We start from the raw sequence: 23,361 nt of genomic DNA on the forward strand, positions 1-23,361 counted from the left end.
TTTTCCTTTCAAAAGAGAGTTCTCCTCCAATGTTAGTTTAATCTTTGGCGATAACCTAAGGAGGGGAGTAATTTTTTGTACTCTGGAGATGAGATGATAACTCCAACTGTGTGTGAAAGACTGAACAAACAGAGCTTCAGAAGGCTGACTTGATAGATTCTAGAACCTAGTAATGCCTAAGCCCCGCTTCCTTCCATTCTTCAGTCTTTTCTACTTAGTTTATCTTAATGATCTTTTTAGATTTCTGATTGTAGAAGGAACCTTTGAAGAAATGGATGGAACTTCTATGTTGCTTTGAATATTGGCTGACCTCAAAGGCATATTAATTGGCTTCTTAATGTTCAATAAAACATTCTAGCTCTTACTACTAGGTAGGCCTTAGGAACCCCTTTATTTTAGTTTGGTGTCTAAATACGTTAGTTATATTAAATATATATATTTTAAACATCCTGATAAAGTCTACTGAATATAAATTATTCCTCAATAAAATTGAGGATTATTTCCATAAAGAAAAAAATCCTTTTTTCCAAGTATGACAGCCTATTTTAGAATATTTAAGATATTTCCTTAAAAATGAAAGTTTTAAAAAATTGTTATGCTTCAGGGAGTCTGATTCTTTTGTTTTAAAATTCATTCTACTCATTATGTTGCACAAAAGATTGTTGTGTTGAATTGAGAAACAGGTGGGGCATTTTCAAGTATTTCAAAATACTTTTGTTATACCTAGGTTTTCACCCTAATGGTACTTGTTATTTTAGTAGAATGTGACCTATATTTTATTCTATGGGAAAAAGAAGAAACGAAGTGTTTGCTAGTCACCTACCATCTTGTGCTGCTATGCATTGATAGGTAGAAACTTGAGTCCTATGGAGTTTTTAACTCTCTGCCCTATATTTTTAGTACCTTGTAGAGATGGAATCTGCAAATCATCTTTGAAAGGTAAATGATTTGATTTGATTGTATCAGGCAGGAAAGCTATCCTCTATATCAAACTGAGTATCTTGAAAAAAAGCTAGACTAATACCACACTGAAATGATCTTAACTGTGGAATCCTTTACTAGACCTGATTTGTTTTGCATGTACTACATAGCTCCGTAGAGATGACCAGCTTTCAACAGGGATGAACAGATGTCCTGGTTTTATCAGAAATTGCTTTCACATTGCCAGGCCTTTCACAAAAGCCAGTCCTCAACCTCCGTCTGATTTTGTGGAGGTGCTTTTCAAACTTTTCCCCAAATGTTGGTTTGAATACACAGACTTTTAGTGTTTACTTGTAAGATTTTGTAATAGTCAGGTGGTATCCTTTACACCCAACGGAAAAAAAAAAAAAAAAAAAGGAAAGAAAATTAAAAGCCAAAATTAGGAAGTATAGCATAGTGTGTGTTTATTTGAATTTTCAAGTGTTTAATATCTGATACTAGAGTCTAAGTTTAATAAAAATCATGTCTGTTTTTTTCACTGCTGTATCCTCAGTACCTAGAACAGAACCTGGCATCTAACAGGTGCTCTTTATAAATACTTACTGTTTCTGTGAGGGAGTTTGATCCACTTTTGTTTACAGTAGACAGATACAGTAGACAGCCAAAAACACTGGCTGGTGTTGAAGATACCTTAATTCCATTTCATTTATTCCCCTTTAATCTCAATGGACAGGGTGTGTATCCAGAGACCGCTTCAGCCCTCAGTAGGGCTGAAAGTGTATGCCTTTTACTGTGGAAGAAAAACAAGAGAGGGGAAAGCCAATTCCCTATATTTCCTTTGGATTTCATTTACCGGTTTAACTAGTTCAGTTCCATTAAGTACATTTACATTGTCTTGCAACAATTGTCATGCACCTATCACTGTCTATCTCCAGAACTTTTTCATCATCCCAAACTGAAACTGTATCCATTAAACAGTAACTCTCCATTCCCTTCTCCTGCAGTCCCCAGTATCCACCATTCTACCTACTTTCTTTAGAAGTTTGACTATTCTAGGTACCTCATATAAGTGGAATCATATAACATTTGTCCCTTTGTGTCTTTTTTTTTTTTTTTGTCTTTCCCCTGAGTTTTTAGTTTTTGCCTTGTACCTAGACCTAGCCAGTGATGCATACAAAATAAGTATCCAGACACCTTAATTCAGCAGCTTGTTGCATACCACTAGGGGGTTATTAAAGCTTTGAAAATGTGATTCCTAATCTTTATGTCTGTAGGCTTATCTCCTCCAGGGCTTGCTGATAAACCTGCACTGACAGTAATAGCAGAGATTAGTCTTTCTTCATGTTTCATAAAGCAAAGTGTTCTCTTCTTATAGCCTGATGATGAACTGGAAAATTACTGGTACATTGTTGTAATTGTTTATACCGACATTAAGACAAACTCTAAAGGACAGCAGCTCTGAGAGAGGTTTAATTGTTGCTTCATTAAAAAATCATGTTCATAACTTGTTTCTTTTCTGTTTTCTATTCTCATTATATCTTCTCGTTCCTTCCCTCCCTTTCCTTTCCATGCCTTCCTTCCTCCTTCCTCCTTTCCTCCTTTCCTCCTTTCCTTCCTTCCTTCCTTCCTTCCTTTCTTCTTTCTTTTTCATTATTATTTTCCTGAGTAGTTGCTGCAGAGACAAGCAGATGCTATGGCCCAAATATAAAAAAAAAAAAAAAACAGTCCACGGCTTTCTATCATTCTACCTGGAAGGAGAGGGAGAAAGAGAGTAAGAGAACTAAACTGAAGGAGGAAATATCCCTAAGTTTTTTAAAGGACAGAACCTGGTGTGTTGAGAGAAAAGAGAAATGTACTGCTCCCAGTATATCTATATGTGTCTGATGGGTAAAGAACGAAAGAGAGAGGAGGGATAGCCTTGGAGAATGATTTGAAAAGCAACCTGTGCAATTTCTTTATTTATTTTTAAAATTTTTAACGTGTATTTATTATTGAGAGACAGAGAGAGACAGAGCATGAGCATGGGAGGGGGAGACACAGAATCTGAAGCAAGCTCCAGGCTCCAAGCTGTCAGCACAGAGCCTGATGTGGGGCTCGAACTCACCAACCTCGAGATCATGACCTGAGCCAGAGTCGGATGCTTAACCAACTGAGCCAACCAGGTGCCCCGCAACCTGTGCAATTTAAATTTTAAGTAGGATCTTAATCTTAATGTATGTACTGTTTTAGAGCCTCCTAAACAGAACATAGAACATAGAGCCAGTAAAGGGATTTTCTACCACTGTATGCCTTGCTCACTGAGTCTAGGCAGATCTTTTCTGCTATCCTTGACTCCGTTTTCTCGACTTGTAAAATAGAGGGTCACCAGTTAGGTTCATAACCTTCGGAGTTTGGCCCGAAGCCATTAGAATATGAAAGCCATTTTGATTATTTATTTACTTTAAAATTTTTATTTTTAAGTAATCTCTATACCCAACATGGGGCTTGAACTCACAACCCTGCGATCAAGAGTTGTATGCTCTACTGACTGAGCCAGCCAGGTGCCCCTGGAAGGTATTTTTTAAGTTCAACTTTTTTTTTTAATCTGCAAATGCAAGTGTTACTATGCCAGAGACAGAAGTATTGACAATGAGAAATTATCCAAAACCAAGATTAGTTCCTGTTAGAAAGGTGGAAATAGTTGTCATGGAATTCAATAACTGTCTTCTGGGATTTCTGTGACTTTCAGGATGTTGGGGGAATATTCCAGTTCTTGTTTAAATATTAATGAATATAGAGGCCCCTGGGTGGCCCAGTCAGTTGAGCATTCGACTCTGGCTCAGGTCATGATCTCACAGTTCACGAGTTCGAGCCCTGCATCGGGTTCGCTGCTGTCAGTGCAAAGCCCACTTTGGATCCTCTGTCCCCCTCTCTCTCTGCCCTTCCTCTGTGTGCCCTCTCTCTCTGTCTCTTGTAAATAAATAAACATTTAAAGAAGTATTAATGGTTATATGTTGCCATTATTGCCCTGCCCCCACTTCTCCCAAATTTAGATTGCCAGTATTTCTAGTTTACTGGTCATAAGTAGATTTTTGCATTTCCTACTTCTTGTCATAGGGCCCTCTTGCAGTTCAATATGCTTTCATTGGCCTTACTTTGGTTTTCTTTACAGCAGCAGCTGCTAATTAGTGACAGCTTTTGAGCAAGCAGCTTGTCATTTTTGGCAGGGGTAGGGGACATCCATAGCAATTCAAGACTATATTTTCACTTACTAAATTTACTTTGCTCCATGGAAATACATCTTAAATAAAAAATAGTCTGTAGCCAAAGGTGGCTGTATTTACAGAAATATCTTCCTGAGTTGGCATTCGGTCCTATAGTTGAAGAATTCTCAGGAGATTGAAAAATAGGTTCAGTGTCTATCAGACCGATGCCATTAGTCCTGAGTCATCCTTCTAACGTTAATCTACATTCTGGATGTAGAGCCTCATCATCTCGTTTTGGCATAATAATAAAACCTTTCTGGATTGTCTTTGGTAGTATGCATGGTAACCGAAGGAACGAATTGTTGATAAACGTTGTGCCTTCCGTTTATACTCAACTTCTTTCTTGACACATAATTAAAGGAAAGAAATGGTTTGGTTTGCATAAAGGAGAAGCTTTCTTTGGAATTTCAGCTTAATATTAGCACCATCATATTTCATGTAATTCTCTTTGAAATTGCTGCAATGAGGTGTTGGCTCTATTTTACAAACTTGTCACGATATTTATGGAATGGTACATTGCGATTATATTTACCTTGATTAGCACCAATGATGAGTCAAAACCTCCATCACAGTTTCTATAAAGTGTGATTCAGTCCCATTATTCCCGTAATAAGGATTCAAGTTAATGACTTCCACAGTGTTAAAAATAACGTCTGAAGGAAATAACTGACCTACTATTCATTTCCCCCAATTTAGGGTTTTTCTGGTAACACAGAATTCTACAAAAATTATATTTAACACGCAATTATTGATTACTATGCACCATGTACTGTATTGAGGAGATCAAAATGAATGAGACATGGTTCCTGCCCTGGGATAACATATAGTCTAGTAGTTGAACAACAGATAACTCAAAGTTGCCTTGGTTCTTATGTCCAGAGTATAAGGTAAATTCTAATTCTAGAGAGATAAAGCATCGCCTCTTTTTAAAAATAGGATGATCAAAATGATAAAAGGCATAGGATACAAGTATTATGTTGATTCTCTTTTCAGCTAGAGTTATTGAAGACTGTATGGGGCACCTTTCATAAGAGTATGGAATTGCCAGGTGTCCTTGTCCCAGATTTTCCCTTGACTTATTGCACAGCACTATTAAATTCAGAAGTTGTCTTTCACATCAGAGTAACTACTACTGATGGCGTGGCTTAGTGAACCCACATGATCTCCTAACATTGAATTAATATTTATTGTGCACTGTGCACACTCACATAATTGTTTCTGTATTTGTCATATTAGCATGTATCAACTATTGCAGGAATTTATCATTTGTACCTTGTTTGTAACTTCATGTGTGCATCAGTGTTAGGTAAGTCGATGTTTAATTATTGATATAATATAAACAGTTACCAAGATAACTGACTTCAGTAGCTTTTAAGATCCTGTCTTACCTCCTAGAACATTTCACTAGTTGTTGTCTCGTTTGTATTAATGATATTGTCCCTTTCATGAGAAATGTTTTCTTCCAGCAGAAAAACCTGAGTTTAGGATGATCTCTGGTAAATATTGATGATGGATGGTGACGTAGCTAAGGGAAACCCAACTGAGGAATTCAGGAACAAATGTAACAAATGTAACCACTCTGCTGCTTATAGGAAATGTCACAGTGCTAATTTCTGACCACAGGTGGTCAGGATCTAGGTTTTGGCCTTTTTGGAAAGTTACTCACCTCCAGAACAGTTCTCGTTATTCTCCTCCCACTCCATTTTACAATCTGAAGCTTTTAGCTGATTTCTGATTGAGTTAGAGGGGTGAAGGTGAGCCCCCAAACACCTAACATGGCTTCTTTTGATTTGTTTGAAGGTTTGTCATCTCGATGTTCTCTGACCTTTAGGAAAGGGGAGTCCCATTTAAAGCATTTTTGGATTGTCAAATAATTTTTCACACCTACTTGTGAGTTGTACTTTTTATTAATTCATTTTGTAGTGTTTATCATAAAGCAGTCTTGGGCCACAGGTATCATGTCAGGAGCTAGGTGTGGACCATTGAGAGCATGAGCCCCGAAGGTGGGCAGCCTAGGTGCTAATCCCTGCACCTTCACTTGCTTGACGCAGGACTTTGGGCAAATTCCCTCTTGAGCCTGTTTCATCTATAGGAGGGGGATACTAATCATACTGCCTCATATGTTTGTCATGAGTATGTGATATGCATACAGCAGTGTATAATGTAGTAGGAGCTCCTTGAATGTTAGCCATTACTATTGTTAATTATTCTTATTACTCCTATGGCTTGGACCCTCTTTTTTCTCCTTTCCCAAGCTAATTCCTTTGTTATTATTTAAGTTTTGATGATTAAGTATAGGAAAGGCTTGGGAATTTAATAGTTTATTTTGGTTGCAACACGAAACAGTTTTTGTTTCCAACATGAAACAGTTTTATAACCTAACTGTAGTTAGGTTATAGCGTATGTAACAAACTAATAAGTTTTTCCTTAAACCCCAAATTGTCTTCGTTTCAAGCGAGGTATTGTCAAGAGTGGGTTACATTCTCTTCATCATCAAAGCCTAGAATCTTTAGAACAAGTTTGTCTCAGAAAAAGCCTCCTGTCTCCGTTGCCACCACAATCTGAAACTAACGAGGTAGAAACCACATAGAGACCTATGACATGCTGTAGGAGCCCTTGCGAAGGACCCGTCACATTTTCTTCTAGGCTGTACGTAGGTAGTTAAGCCAGGAATCCATCTGGTTGAGAAAACTTAAAGAAGTTTTCATTTTTCCTTCCTTCTCCTTCACTTTTATTCTCAAAAGGGTCTAATTTTGTTGCCTTTAGGAAGATTGAAAGTATGGATGCTTGCTTAATTTAAAGAAGCCTACATGAGAATGCTGTGTTGTTTCTTTGGGAGTGGGAAGACTTCAGTCTTATTATTCCATTAATATTAATTATTCAGTAATTAATTACAGAATTAATATTCAGTCTTACTCCATAACTGCTAGGGGTTACTACCTAAAGAGGATTTAAAATCATATTTTCTGTCCTCTTCCCCTTTTTGTTATTAGTCGTATAGCCTTTCCTCCCCCCATGTCTGATCTAAGAAACTATATAATCATATATGCGCTTCTGCTGATTGTCAGCATTGAACCTGGCCATTGCCTTAGCATGTTTGGCAACTGATGTGACTTCAGTTTGAGAAAAGGAAAGCTAAAGATTTATTTTTATATCAATCAACTAGGGAGCTTATATGTTGTCACATTTATTGTAGCCAAAATACTATTTTATTTTTAGGTGGAGAACTCTGGAGCATTGGTATAAAATCTGGGATGGTTCCAAGTCTGTTCTTTTCCTCATATTAAGTCCACATTAAATCTGGTAGTTCTTAACAGTTCCATTGCCGTTTAAAAAGTGTAGCTCTGTGTGATCTTATTGTCTTTAATTTAGTCAAGTGAGACACTTTACATTGCCTCAGTTCTGGGTGTCACATTTGCTTTGTTTTTCTTTGGAGCTTTACTGGAAACCAAATGCTCTTGCGTACTAGCTGCAGAAGCAGGAGGGGAAGTTGGCAAGAATTAACTGCTTTCTGTTTGGTCTGTCTGAGGCAGCTGACCTTTTGGAAGGAAATCGCTGCTCTTTGCTTCTTCCTGTAACAGTGCAGCCTGTAAAAGAACATATATGCACAGGAGGGTTCTGCCGTTATCCTGGCTGATGTCTTGGGCCATAAGCTGTTATGCTTTCACTGCCTCTGTTCTGTGCACTCAAGTTCACGGTGCTAAGTTGTGTAGAAATATCCTCCTCAGTACATAGCGAGAGAGAATGCTTTTCCAGAAAAAGTAGTCTGTTTTAGCAAAAGTAATTGTATTGCAGAGACCCAATGTTAATGCTGTGGTATACGTGGACAATTACTTGGTGCACAATTTTAACTCATCTTAGTGTTGAACGTTCTGATATCAGTATTACCTCTTATACCAGACAACCTTTTTTCCTGAGAGAACAAATGTTTTGCATTTTAATTTTCTGAGATGTGAGCATTTATTTATATACTTACTTATTTCAGTTTATTTATTTATTTTGAGAGAGAGAGCTTGAGCAGGGGAAGGCAGAGAGAGGGAGAGGGAAAGAGAATCCCAAGCAGGCCCCGCACTGTCAGCACAGAGCCTGATGTGGGGCTCAAACACACAAACTGTGAGATCATGGCCTGAGCTGAAACCAAGAGTCGGACACTCAGCCAACTGAGACACCCGGGTGCCCCAGTGTGAGCTTTTATTTAAATGTCATTTTATCTCAGAATTAGAATTAGCTTCTTAACATACCTGCTATCCATTGTGGGACCACCTTTCCTACAGAACTTGTTTTACTTAAACACAGTGAGCATTTTACCCCACATACTGACATCATTTTCCAAAAGCTGCAGTCGGGCTTCATAAATGGGTTATCAGCCAGTGAGTAACAAAGGAACCAACTGATGGGGCATTTCTCTCTTAAAGAGCAGGTTTTAGTCTTCCCTTATTTTAACCAAAGCATATTTAATTTTTTTTAATGTTTATTTATTTTTGAGACGGAGAGAGACAGAGCATGAACAGGGGAGGGGCAGAAAGAGAGGGAGACACAGAATCCGAAACAGGCTCCAGGCTCTGAGCTGTCAGCACAGAGCCCGAGGCGGGGCTCGAACTCACGGACCGTGAGATCATGACCTGAGCCGAAGTCGGATGCTTAACCGACCAAGCCACCCAGGCGCCCCAAACCAAAGCATATTTAGGTTCATTGTTTTGTTTTGTTTTTTGAAATGATTTATATTTAAGTAACTGTAAGCAAAAATGAAGTTGATTATGATTATTGGTAAATGCAAAGAATACAGCTACATGGAAAGAGGGCAGAATATGGTGTTCTCCATTTAGTTGGGGTTCACTGGATAGGTGTGCTTTTCCAACATATTATTGGTTTCTCTCCTAGTGTTTACTGTTGATAGTAAAGATACTGTTGATAGGTGAGCATTAGTGTTGATGTGCAGAAAAGGTGTAGGGAGGGAGAATTAGCTCAGGGCTTCCTTAGCAGGATTTCCCTACAGTGCTTCTTTTCTGTTCTTGGAAACTGGTCTGATCTGTTCAACCTTCCTGAGATAGTGAAGAATCCCAGAGGGAGTGCAAACCTTGCTTAGGCTTTGGGTGTAGGTTCTTGACACAAAGTCAGTCAATATCAACATAATAGGAAGACTTTCCCCCAGTTCTGTTGGCCTAGGAGCGCAGTGAGGAACTGATGGCTAAGGCCTTCCGGGATCTGATCTTGTAAGTATAATCTATAGCCTTGAATTGTTACCTTTGAACTATCAAGGGCCTTCACCTAGGCCAGTTGTGTTCAGGTGCATCATTAGGGATAATAGAAGTGTAGTTTTTGAAAGGGAAATCTTGCACTGCTGTGAGTAGTTTTCTGTGTATTCCATTCTGTTTAATAATTGGTACAAGTTTGCAGGGACATTTAGTCATATCGTGGATGAAAAATCATTCAAACATGAAGCTAAGTCTGTAGTATTTCTTGTCTTGAAATATGACTTTCCCATTCTTTTTTTTTTTTTCTTTCAATTTTCCATGTTTCTTTCAGAAGTCACAATAAAGCCTTCTAAATTCAAACTCCATTACCCCTGAGACCACTAATAGTCAACCTGATCTAAGTTCTGGTTTACCCATTTTTTGCCCTTTTGGTACTTTGAACTTTTTGGTATGAACATTTTCAAACATACACAAAATAAGAGAATAGTATATAATGAATATCCATAAATTCATCCCTCAAGTTCAAAAATTACCAAAGTGTTCTTAACCTTCTTTCTTCTACTCTCCACAAACACACTGTTTGGTTTCTTCTGGACTTGAAATAAATACTTCAAAGTATATTTTTGTGCCATTTACTTTTATACCATTTTTAAAAGAAGGGTTTGTTAAGCGAAAGAATAACATTAATAAAGTTATTGAATGCAAGGCAATTTAGGGGATTTAAATAAAATATAAATAGATGTCAAAATTACAAATTAATCTTAGCCATTAATAGTCTTGAACTACTACTTGAAAACACGTTGTGTTGCTGTGTATTTGAAAGTGATAGAATTGTGCTTCTTTTGAAAGAATTGCAATTCTGAATTTTTATTATTTCATGCCCTACTTAAATCAAGTCTACCTAACTTGTAAGAAAGTGCCATAACCTGGATATTGTCATGTAGGAAGTATTTGTTTCTATGTCTTTTGTGTGTCCCTTTGTGGTTGGTTCTTGTGGGATGAGTAGTACCAATCGCTCATGCTCATTAAATTTATATTTCAAATTTACATTTTAAACAAAATGTAATAAATCAAAAACTTTATTTAAAAAATTGTACCAAAATGCCTTCACCTAAATGGAACAACTGTTTATAGTTCTCTTTGACCTTGCTCTGTTATTTGTTCTTTAGCATACACATTGTGTATACTTTTCATTTAATATTCTTTTCTTTATATTTAAAAAATATATGTACATTGCCTTATATCTCAATATTGTCTTCATACTTTATTTAAATTGTCACACAATACTCTATCAGATTAATATATTATAGTTTAACCATCCTCCTATGTTGAATTTAGGTTGTTTCCAGTTTCTTACTGTTGTATATTATCTAATTTAACTAATGCTTGTCCCTGGGAATTGCCCTAGTGTAAGGTGCTCTTCAGAGCAAACTTTGTTAAATGGAAACTTAATGCTACTGTAATTCTCAATGGTAAGAGGGAAGATGTGAACTTTAATGAGGAAAATATTGGGAACATATATAGATTTATTAATAAATTGCCCTTTTTGAATCAAAACAAGAAGGAAGGGATTATCTTTCATTTAAATGGTACAGAAACTGAGTATATTGCGGTAGGAATTTTTATTTCCTGAACTAATCCAAACTATACAAAAGCCACATTCTAAGATGAGTTGGTCTTGATTAACAGTATAAAATGGGTACAGCTATAAACATTTATTAGAAATTCTGAGGCTAACATAGGGCTACATGGCAGTCTTACATCATTTCTTACTTTCCATAATGCAGAAGGTCATTATTTGTGGGCTACAGAAAATGTTTTTAGTTATCTGGAAAATGGCATTGATGTAGCTTCTTCCCAAATGGGTTGTTCAGGTTGCTTAATGGATTTCAACACAGATGATAATGCACGTGTATTCGAGCCGTAGGCCAGCGTGGCATGAAGGAGTCCAGTTTGTATAACAGTGTCCTACCAGCTTCAGCACAATGTCTCAGAAGTCCAGACTTTTATGTGCTGCCAGGGACAATTTCAAGATGACAGTCAAACCTTTGCTCTGTTTTTTGTTTTTCTTTCTTGCAATTTTTGCCCTTAATTTTGATTTTGAAAAACTTCTAAATTACTGAAAAATGGAAAGGACAGAACAATGAACGAACGCTCATGTACACTTTGCCTACATTGATCAATTATTACCTTCCCTTTATCACCCTTCCTACCACCACCTTCCTTTCCCTCTTTGCTTTGAAAGCCCGCTGCAGCCATCACGACCATTTTTTATCCTTAAATGCTTGAGTATGTATCCACTAAGAGCAAGTCCAGTATCACCTCAATGCCATTATCGGTCTCAAGAAATTTAATATTGACAGAGTAATATCCAATCTATAGGCTATATTTAAATTCAATTTGAATTTAAAATTTTAATTTTTAATTGTCCCAGTAATGTCCTTTAGAGATGTGGTTTGTTTTGTTTATTTTTAAAATTATGCCCTAGGTAGTTATCATGTCCCTTAGTCTCCTTTAATCTAAAATTTTTTAATGTTTATTTATTTTTGAGAGAGAAGGAGACATAGACTTCAAAGCAGGCTCCAGGCTCTGAGCTATCAGCACAGAGCCTGATGCGCGGCTAACTCAGGAACTGTAAGATCATGACCTGAGCCAAAGTTGGACACTCAACCGACTGAGCCACCCAGTCACTCCTAGTCTCCTTTACCATTTTTCTGTCTTTCATAAGAGTCTTACAATTTGGATTTGTCTGACTGTTACATGAGTAGAAGTGAAACATTAATTTGTGTATTCTTTTCAGTAGATCACATTTGGAGGCATATGCAACAGCCCCCCTTATCCACAGTTTCACTTTCTACAGTTTCAGTTACCCACGGTCTTTCTGACATATTGTCAGAAGGTTAATAGTAGCCTAATGCTACATCACCTTGCCTACGTCATTCACCTCAGTTCATCTCATGTAGGCATTAACATCACAGGATGGATGGGTGTGGTACAATAAGATACTTAGACCACGTTCGTATAACTTTTATTATACTACATTGTCACAATTTTTCAGTTTTATTTTTAGCTATTTTTAATCTCTTACTGTGCCTGATCTATAAATTAATCTTTATCATAGATATGTATGTATAGGAAAAACATAGTATATATAGGGTTCTGTGCTATCTGTAGTTTCAGGCATCCACCGAGGGGTCTTAGAATATATGCCCTGCGTGTAAGCGGGGGGGACTACTCTAATGTCAGTTTGTTCCATGATTGAGGATATTTGATTATTTGGTTGTTCGTCATTTTCTTCCACTGAAAATGTACTTTTCCCTTTGTGAATAATAAGTAATAGGTAAGGTAACACTTTGAGACTGTGAATATCCTATTCCCCAACAAGTACCACCTAATGGTTTTAGTTGCTATGATATGATCCTTGTCTGAGTCCACTCTCTTTATTTTTGAGGTTGCGTTTTTCACTAAGATGCCTTATATTTAGGTGAGCATTTTAAATATATGATAATCCACTAAGACTTGATCTGTATATTTCACAGATAGCTCCCTCTCTCTACCTTTCCTCTGCTTCTCCATCACCCCCTTTCCTCTCACTCTTCTTCCCAGAGTAGTACGTAATGATTTGGCTGTAACATGAAGATTTATGACTGATTGTCTTCCCAGAATATTATCATCTCTATGTTGCCTGGGCAAATTTTTCCTTGTTTGCTTCTTTGTGAGCCAAATGCTTTGATTCTTTCTGTTCTCTTCCCATCTGTTTAATAATCTGATTTTGTTAGAGAATTGCCTTCCTGATTGCTTATAAAGTAGTGTTTAGAAATTTTTTTAAAGAGCAGATGGCTCTGGTATTGACCTACTTTTAGATGGGATCATTTTACTCAAACCTTACTTGATATTCAGTTTAATATGAGTAAAGTTTTAATCCACTGTTACTGCTATTTCACATTTTTCTGTCCCTCCAAGTTTCTACTACTAGGTTAGGTGACTACCACCACTTAGTATATGTAATAATGTTGGTATTGACAGTAATGCAGTAAACATAACTAAGGAACTGCTCTTTATATTCTGTCCAAAGTCTTTAAGTATTAAATGGTGCTGATATAGTTAACAGTTTTGAATCCTGATTCCTTGCCTTAGACTTTTCAGATCAGAAGCAATGTTTATGTATCTCTTATTTCATCTGCCAACTAGTCCAAGCCTTTGCCCAAATCAGAGCCTTATCATATTAGGTTTCTTACTCTAATTTCTTTTTCTTTTAAGTTATGAAATATAATAATAAACATACAGAAAAAGTACAAACCACGACAAGTTCTCAGGGCAAAGGCCACCCGATAAAGCGGTAGACTCCCCAGATCCAACACAGACCAGTGGTGTGGGACCTGGAGCAAATTTTTCATCCCCAAAAGAAATACATACTCATTAAGAGTCACTTCCCATGACTGCAGCCCTTGGTAACCACCAACTTTCTTTGTGTCTATGGGTTTGTCTGTTTGGGACATTTCATATAATGGAATTTATAATAGGTAGCTTTTTGTGTCTAGCTTCATTTAGCGTAATGTTTTAAGGTGCATCCATGTTGTAGCATGTGTCAGTATTTCATTCCTTTTTATGTCTGAATAATATTCCATTTTATCCATTTTATTTTTCCACTTATATCCATATCATCCATCCCTTCGTTGATGGACATTTGGGTTGTTTCCTCTTCTTCGCCATTATGAGTAATGCTGCTTTGAATATTTGTGTACAGATTTTTTTGGACATAATGCTTTCAGTTCCCTTGGGCATTTACCTAGGAGCTGAACTACTAGGTCATATAATAACTCCATACTCAACCTTTGAAGAACTGCCAGATTGTTTTCCAAAGTTGTTATGCCATTTTACAATCCTGTTTAATTTGTTGAGCCTTGATTTCCTCATCTGTAAACTGGGGATAATAATAGTGCCTACCTCCTAATATTTGTGTGAGGATTAAATGAGTAGATTCATAAAAGTATTTACTGTTATAAAATATAATTTTTTTAATGTTTATTTATTTTTGAGACAGAGAGAAACAGAGCATGAACGGGGGAGGGGCAGAGAGAGAGGGAGACACAGAATTGGAAGCAGGCTCCAGGCTCTGAGCCATTAGCCCAGAGCCCGACGCGGGGCTTGAACTCACGGACTGTGAGATCGTGACCTGAGCTGAAGTCGGACGCTTAACCGACTGAGCCACCCAGGTGCCCCTGTTATAAATAATATAGTAGATATCCAGTAAATTATAGTAAATGATAAATCTGGATGGTGGATAATAACAGCAGTAAATGTTATTTTAATTCATTTTTTGATCTGATTTCTGAAATTTATTTTTTATTTATTAGGTGAATCAAAATATTTGTTGCTAACAATTCATACTTTAATTAGTAGGGGTCAGGTGTGTCCTTGGAAAAGGCACAACTTCCTGCTGGCTTGGTCTTCTCTGTCAGAAAAGCACATTGGAATGGATGTTCTTTCCTTCTTTCTTTCTTTTTTGAGTTTATTATACTCAGTCTTGCTCTTGTTACACTACCCTTCACAATTCTTGGGGTTCTAATCCAGTGGTGGGAGAACAGCCCTCTCAGTGTGCTCACTCACTCTTAAAATAAATAAATAAACATTAAAAAACTGGACACAGGGAGAAGGAAGCCAACTTTGTAAGTTTAAGGTTGTAAAGTCAGAATAATAATTGAGAACTTATGATGAACCAGGCACTATTTTAAGCATTTATACATACTAACTTATTTTTACAACTCCCCAAGGGATGTATTATTAGCACTGTCTTATAAATAAGGAAACTGAGGCACAGAGAGGTACAAGAAGTTGAATCTCACAGAACTCTATTTAGGTGAATTTGCCATGATCTGCAAAACTCTAACTCCCATTTTAGAGACTTTAGTCCTGGGATATGATGTGATGGGGTGGTGGTTGTGGTGGGATGGAGAGTAGGAATTACAAAATGCTTTAAGGGGGGCGCCTGGGTGGCTCAGTCAGTTAAGCGACTGGCTTCGACTCAGGTCATGATCTCACACTTCGTGAGTTCGAGCCCCACATCGGGCTCTGTGCTGACAGCTCAGAGCCTGGAGCCTGCTTCCGATTCTGTGTCTTCCCCTCTCTCTGCATCTCCCCTGCTCATGCTCTGTCTCTCTCTGTCTCTCAAAAAATAAATAAGTGTTCAAAAAAAATTTTTTAAATGCTTTAAGGTACACATGAGGGGCACCTGTGTGGCTCGGTTGAGCGTCCGACTCTTGATTTCAGCTCAGGTCATGATCCCAAGGTCGTGGGATCAAGTCTGCATTGGGCTCTGCACTGAGCATGGAGACTACTTAAGATTCTCTTTCTCTCTCCCTCTCTGCCCTTCCTTGGCTTGCATACAGGCCCGTGCTCTCTCTTCCTCTCTTAAAAAAAAAAACAAAAATTATGCACACAAGCCCAGTGCAACAGATCCCTACACACATTTTAACTCCTCCCACTCCCACCCCAAACTAGAATATATTCACTCAGTTGGCGTATATGCATTGGGAGCCTTCAACTGTCATGTACTCTATACTTCTCTTCCTCCACAGTTTAGCTTGGAGGACCTTGGCACCATGACCTTGGCCACAGTGTTCTAGAAGTCTTCAGAGAGAGTGATGTTTTTCTTCTTCTTTTTTTTTTTTTTTTTTTAAAGGTTTTTTTTTCAACGTTTATTTATTTTTGGGACAGAGAGAGACAGAGCATGAATGGGGAAGGGGCAGCGAGAGAGGGAGACACAGAATCAGAAGCAGGCTCCAGGCTCCGAGCCATCAGCCCAGAGCCCGACGTGGGGCTCGAACTCACGGACCGCGAGATCGTGACCTGGCTGAAGTCGGACGCTTAACCGACTGCGCCACCCAGGCGCCCCTTCTTCTTCTTTTTTAAACGTTTATTTATTTTTTGAGAGACAGAGGGAGCATGAGCAGGGGAGGGGCAGAGAAGAGAGAGAGTCACAGAATCCGAAGCAGGCTCCAGGCTGTAAGCTGCCAGCACAGAGCCCAACATGGGGTTCGAACTCATGAACCACGAGATCATGACCTGAGCCAGAGTCGGATGCTTAACTGACTGAGCCACCCAGGCGCCCCTAGAGTGATATTTTTCTTGACAAAGGTTTATATTTTACTTTTAAAAGGGAAGGCATCTAATAAGAGTGTATTTATTATTGAGACAAGATTATTCCTAAATCCCACTCACACATACCATTTTTTAGTGGACATTCATTTTTATGGTTTTCAGTAAGACTGTAACATGATGAGCTATTAGACTTTGAACTTTTTTTAAACAAGTGCCTGACAGTCTGCTTTATTTGAGACTCCTAGGATATATCCAAATATATAAGGTTGATTTCCGCACGTTAGGCTTTTGGAAAGTATGACATTCTGCATCCAAGGCTAATTTGGGTTGTTTGGAATGCTTATGAACACTAAGAATGCAACTAAGCAAGACTCAACTGATTCTCGTCTTTGGCTAAAAATAAGATTGTGAATCCATTTCCCAGTCTTTAGAGAAGCCCCTGTGATGATTTACCAAAGATACAAACCACTTCCTTGTCAGAACATCACACGTTGAAGACAGAGCTGCCTGTAAATAAGCAAAAGAAAGCCTGTATTGAGGACAGTTACTGCATATGTAGAGTAGTATTTGGTGGCAGAATGAATACTGGTGACAAAGGACAGGGTCTCGGCTCATGCCAGGGGCAGGCATAGCTTAATGATGGGTGTGAAGAGTTTGGGCATGTACGAGGGAAAGCGCTACTTAGGTTCTAGGTTCTACTGATACAGTGGGGGTGGGGTGGGTTTTTTCTCCAAATTGTATATTTTAAATTGTTACATGACAATGGCAGTAATTCATCTTCTATTCCATGCATATATAACTCTTAGTTAAAAAGTAAAATGAAAATGATGCTGTACTATTTATTGTACCTTTATTTTATATGTTTTTGATTAGTAGGCAAAATCTACTCTCCAGCTCTATCAAAGCATTTTTATGTAGTGAAATTAAAAGTATTTTGTACTTATCAAAATAAGGTGGTTACCACCTTATATTTACCAGCTATTCTTCAAATAGCATTTTAGAAAATATTACAACATGTTCATATTTAGAACCATAAAAAAATTCTGACAGATTCTAAGAGTTCAGCATTCTGCTCTTTGATAATAAGTGAAAACTAATATAAAACTTAAGACACAATGGCATGATATTTATATAGTACCCCTATATATATGGCATATTACCATTGTACTTCTTTCTTAAAGCAATAATGGATACTTGGAATATGCTCAACCAGCAGGATATGTGAAATATTTACCACGTATGTATTTATTCACTAGCAAATGTGTCTTGATTACTTCCTTACAATGGCAGCCATTATACTTAGGCATTAGGGAACACAGTAGTAAATAAATGTGCTCCCTTCACTCACTGTTTTTTTTTTTTTTAATGTTTATTTTCGAGAGAGAGATTGAGAGAGACAGAGCGTGAGCAGAGGAGGGACAGAGAGAGAGGGAGACACAGAATCTGAAGCAGACTCCAGGCTCTGAGTTGTCAGCACAGCCTGATGTGGAGCTCAAACCCACGAACTGTGAGATCATGAACGTGAGCCAAAGTTGGACGCTTAACCAACTGAGCCACCCAGGCCCCCCTCCCTTTACTCACTGTTCTTAGACTTCAGTGGGGAAGATAAACAAAAATAAGTTAACAAAAACTAAAAAGTAAAATTACACATTGTGGCATATGTTATTAAGGAACAAATAGAGTATTGTTAATACAGACTCATCTGAGTTGTAAAATCTGTTCCCTTTTCTGGCCTTGGTACTGTATTTCTTTCCTTTTTTTTTTTTCTTCAATTTTTTAATGTTTATTTTGAGAGTGAAAGTGAGAGCAAGCATGAGTGTGGTGGGGAGAGGCAGAGGGAGAGAGAATCCCAAGCAGATTCCATGCTGTCATCATAGAGCTGGATGCAGGGCTTGATCCCACGAACCACGAGATCATGACCTGAGCCGAAATCAAGAGTCAGATGCTTAACCAACTGAGCCACCCAGGTGCCCCACCTTGGTATTTTATACTGATACCTTGTTCCACAATAACTTTAAAAAGACCTGATGTATTTGACCAAATTGTGTGTATACATTTATTTGTTCACCAACAACAGAAACTTACGGAATGCTTATGTGCCAGGCACAGTTCTAGGCCCAAGAGAAACAGTGAACAAAACAAAGTCATTGTGTTCATGGTGATTTCACCGTAGTGAGAAGGCAGTAAACAAATATATGATAAATGTCGGGAATGCTGAATCATGTGAAGAAAAGTCAAGTAGACCAAGAGGATACAATGGACCAGAAAATACTACGTTCTTTCAGTGGCCTAAGGGGCCTCTGAGGAGATCAATGTTTCCCCCCAGTTTTTGTTCTTTTGTCTCTTGGGTCAGTTCAGCTAATGAATGGAAGATTCAAGAAAATTTTTGTATCTGTTGGTATTGTTCACATACTCATTAAGACTGCTATAGTGAGCTCCTACTTCTTTCCAGTTCCTTACCACCAAAAGAGATGAGTGCCTGAATTATGTTCTTCATTCCTTCTTTGTTCTTCCATACACTTCAGTGCCTAAGAACCTCCACCCAACCCATCCATCCTTCACCTTTTATCCAAAAAACAAGCCTTTGATATCTTTTCCAATTTTCCAAAATCTTGGGATATGATTCATTTAATTAAAAATTATATTGTACAATTAAATGTCTTCCAGATGTTGGATTATAACATGGGATTGCTTCTGGAGAGAGCTCTTTTATCCGAGTCTTTCTCCTAGTAAACTCCCAGCCATTGAAATTTGATGTCTTGGATGATCTTACAGTGATCCCAGCTTTAATGCCCAAAGCCCTAAATAAAATTGTACACTGCTCAAGTGTTCTATAGCACTGCACAAGTCTAAAATAGGTAACTGGCATCCACCCCACACCTCATTGTTGGCTAACTGACTTGTCCCATAAATAGCTCAGTGTTATACGATCGCGTAACTACAACTAACAGAGAAGGGATTTTTGTTTCCTAACACACATGTGTAGTCTCTGGTACTCAACAAAATCAAGATTTGATTTACTGCACCCTAACCGTAATATACTTAAGAGAATTGTGCAAATCAGTAGCCAAATCATTTTGGATGGATTTCAAGTTAGCCTTGCCTGACATCAAATTCTACACTGTGGATCATAGTATTAGAGCAAGATTCAGTTTTACTACCTTGTGTACATGAAAGTGATGTTGCTGCCGCAATCAGGTTGATCCCAGAGAGTTTCTGCCAAATGAATTAAAAATTCTCTGGTAAGTGGCCAAAATGAACAAATCAGGAGACTGTAGATGCTGGAGAGGATGTGGATAAACGGGAACCCTCTTGCTCTGTTGGTGGGAATGCAAATTGGTGCAGCCACTCTGGAAAACAGTGTGGAGGTTCCCCCCCAAATTAAAAATAGACCTACCCTATGACCCAGCAATAGCACTGCTAGGAGTTTACCCAAGGGATACAGGAGTGCTGATGCATAGGGGCACTTGTACCCCAATGTTTTTATAGCAGCACTCTCAACAATAGCCAAATTATGGAAAGCCTAAATGTCCATCAACTGATGAATGGATAAAGAAATTGTGGTTTATATACACAATGGAGTACTACGTGGCAATGAGAAAGAATGAAATATGGCCCTTTGTAGCAACGTGGATGGAACTGGAGAGTGTGATGCTAAGTGAAATAAGCCATACAGAGAAAGACAGATACCATATGTTTTCACTCTTATGTGGATCCTGAGAAACTTAACAGAAACCCATGGGGGAGGGGAAGGAAAAAACAAAAAGAGGTTAGAGTGGGAGGAGAGAGCCAAAGCATAAGAGACTCTTAAAAAGTGAGAACAAACTGAGGGTTGATGGGGGATGGGAGGAGAGGAGGGTGGGTGATGGGTTTTGAGGAGGGCACCTTTTGGGATGAGCACTGGGTGTTGTATGGAAACCAATTTGACAATAAATTTCATATATTGAAAAAAAATTCTCTGGTAAATCTGAGAAGGCATCTTGGTAGTTTTATAAAACCTTTTCTAGAGTCAAGAGCATGTTTTAAAAATCTACCTACTATTGGAATACAATGGTTCTTGTTTTTAACTCTTAGCTGGAATGTATTGTTTTCATGTCAGAGAGATTTTTAAATACTATAACAGAAGATTGTTTCATAAATTCCTTCACAGTAACTCAGAAAGTGACACTTGGGGCGTTTTTCCAGATAAATCTGTGCCCTTTATGTGTAAAGCATTGCAGCTTAGGTAACTAGTAATAACACATAGGGTTCAATTCATGCTTTAGATATTTTCACTCTTCTTTTACTGGGTCTTTTTCAAAATAGCACATTTATTATATTTCTTAAAAGTCAGAATACCAGATCCAAAACAAGTGATTCTTTTAAAAAATCCCTTTGCTAATTATTTATCCTGTTGAAATGCTGCTTATTATTATTTTTATAATGTTTCTTTATTTTTGAGAGGGAGAGAGAGGGTGGCGGAGGGGCAGAGAGAGAGGGAGACACAGAATCCAAAACTGCCTCCAGGCTCTGAGCTGTCAGCACCAACCCCGATGTGGGGCTTGAACTCATGAACCGTGAGATCATGACCTGAGCCAAAGTCGGACACTTAACCGACTGAGCCACCCAGGTGCCCCAGAAATACTGCTTATTATTACTTCAAGTTTGGAACAAAAGTAAAGAATATGTGATATCAAAGCTATAGGCAGTTCTTCCCCTAATGTTGGCTTTGTACTTTTACTTGTAGGACTTCAGTTTGTTTTACAGTCAGAGCTTCATAGACCCAGTTATATACCTTCCCACGGCCACATTGAATGTGTACATTTTGAAACATTTTTAAAGCTAAAATTCAGTTCAAAAATACTGATCTACCAAGAAGGGCTTAAAAGCATTTGTCTCTAGGTTTTATAACTGTGAATATTTAGTCTAGTGGATTTAAAAGCTGAAGGGAAAAAAACCCAAAAACCCCACCCAAACCACTTATTGTTTGTTTAACAGGTTTCAAACCATGGCTGTGTGGATACAAGCCCAGCAGCTCCAAGGCGATGCCCTTCATCAGATGCAAGCATTATATGGTCAACATTTCCCCATTGAGGTGCGACATTATTTATCCCAGTGGATTGAAAGCCAAGCTTGGTAAGTGAACAGAGTTTTTTTCTATCAGATTTAGTGAAACATGGGCATATGGGAAGGAAAACATGATGGAGACTTTAAAAGTTGTACATTTTTAAAAAAACGACCTGGGGGCGCCTGGGTGGCTCAGTCGGTTGAGCGTCTGACTTTGGCTCAGGTCATGATCTCACAGTCTGTGAGTTTGAGCCCCGCATCCGGTTCTGTGCTGACGGCTGAGAGCCTGGAGCCTGCTTCCGATTCTGTGTCTCCCTCTCTCTCTCTGCCCCTTCCCTGCTCATGCTCTGTCTCTCTCTGTCTCAAAAATAAATAAAAACATTAAGAAAAAAAATTAAAAAAACAACAAAACGACATGACCCATAAGAAGGTATTTAAACCTAGCTTAGATTTTAAGCAGGTGGAATAACTCTTAGGATTTTTAAAATAGGATTTCCCCCCTTTAGTAAACTCTGGCTAACAGCATTAGAGTATTGCTGCTAATAAACAACAGTTAACAAATATGTTTTGAGTGCCTCTAGGGTGTAAGATAGGAACAGATAAAGCCCTTGTCCACAGGGATGCCTGGGTGGCTCAGTTGGACGTCCGGTTCTTGGTTTTGGCTCAGGGTCATGGCCTTGCGGTCCATGGGGTTGAGCCCTGTGTTCAGGCTCTGCGCTGACAGTGAGGAGCCTGCTTGGGATCCTCTCTCTCCCTGTCTCTCTCTCCTATCATTTCTGGCGTGCACTCGTGCACACACTCTCTCTCTCTCTCTCTTAAAACAAATAAATAAATAAACTTAAAAAAAAAGTGAAAAGCCCATGTCCACAAAGAATTTAGTGCTTAATGGGGCAGCTAAGGTATGCATATGCATATCACTTAATAAAATGTATTGATAACAAATTAACAATGGAGATGTTGGTGTTTTTAAAATTTTTTTTAAATGTTTATTTTGAAACAGAGAGACAGAGTGTGAGTGGGGGAGGGGCAGAGAGCGCGTGAGACACAGAACCCGAAGCAGGCTCCAGGCTCTCAGCTGTCAGCACAGAGCCCGACGCAGGGCTCGAACCCACCGACTGGGAGATCATGATCCAAGCCAAAGTCGGACAATTAACTGACTGAGCCACCCATGTGCCCCTATGTTTTAAAGTTTATGCATACCCATAAAGGCTAAAAGCCAGTACACCAAAATATTAACAATAGTCATGTCTTGGTGGCAGATTTAACAAGCGTGTTTATTTTTATTTTCCGAATTCCTGCTTATATGCGCAGAGAGAAAATTGTTTTTAAATTCTTTCAGAATTAGTATAATGTAGTAGATTGACAACATTATTGCAGGCTGTTGCTGCTCTGCTCAGGGTCTGGGAGCATGTTGGGAGGCCACCAGCCTGTCTGTCTGATCTGACGTGCTCATCAGCTACTTCAGGCCCCCCACCATCATGGCGGGGTGGGGTCCTCTCTGGCAGAGCCCAGGAGAAGCTGGCCACTATGCGACTGTCTGGGGAGAGCTGGGTACCTGTCAGTAATGCTGCCTTGGAATAATTGAGGTTATGTGTTAGTAACAGATTTCTGTTTAAAAACTAGAGAGCACCAAAGGAAGGCAATTTTCTGGGCAATTTAAAAAATCTCAGTCTCGTGTAATGAAGTGATAAGAAAAAAAAAGAGCTAAATATAAGCATGTCGGCTGCACCTTGCTTAGTGCTTTTCCATTTCCTTTTCATTTTCTTTTCTGTTTTAATGATTTGGAGAGTTCAGAAAACTGTTAGTAGAAAGTTTCTGGTGATTTAAAATTTCATTTAGTAGATCTCCCATGT

At 38.4% G+C, this 23,361-nt stretch overlaps 1 protein-coding gene across 4 annotated transcripts in view; it reads left to right on the plus strand.

Moving 5' to 3' along the window:
* The window catches only part of LOC125158439 (signal transducer and activator of transcription 5B), a 68,043-nt gene that overhangs the window by 19,127 nt on the left and 25,555 nt on the right, over window positions 1-23,361 (plus strand). For all 4 annotated transcript variants that reach the window (XM_047845505.1, XM_047845504.1, XM_047845506.1 and 1 more), the window contains one exon: window positions 21,440-21,577. In XM_047845505.1, the coding sequence (XP_047701461.1) occupies window positions 21,450-21,577 (128 nt within the window). In that variant the 5' untranslated portion in view covers window positions 21,440-21,449. Of the gene's footprint in view, window positions 1-21,439; window positions 21,578-23,361 lie in introns of those variants that run through there.

Source organism: Prionailurus viverrinus, unplaced genomic scaffold (genome assembly GCF_022837055.1).
Source record: "Prionailurus viverrinus isolate Anna unplaced genomic scaffold, UM_Priviv_1.0 scaffold_35, whole genome shotgun sequence".
NCBI lineage: Eukaryota > Metazoa > Chordata > Mammalia > Carnivora > Felidae > Prionailurus > Prionailurus viverrinus.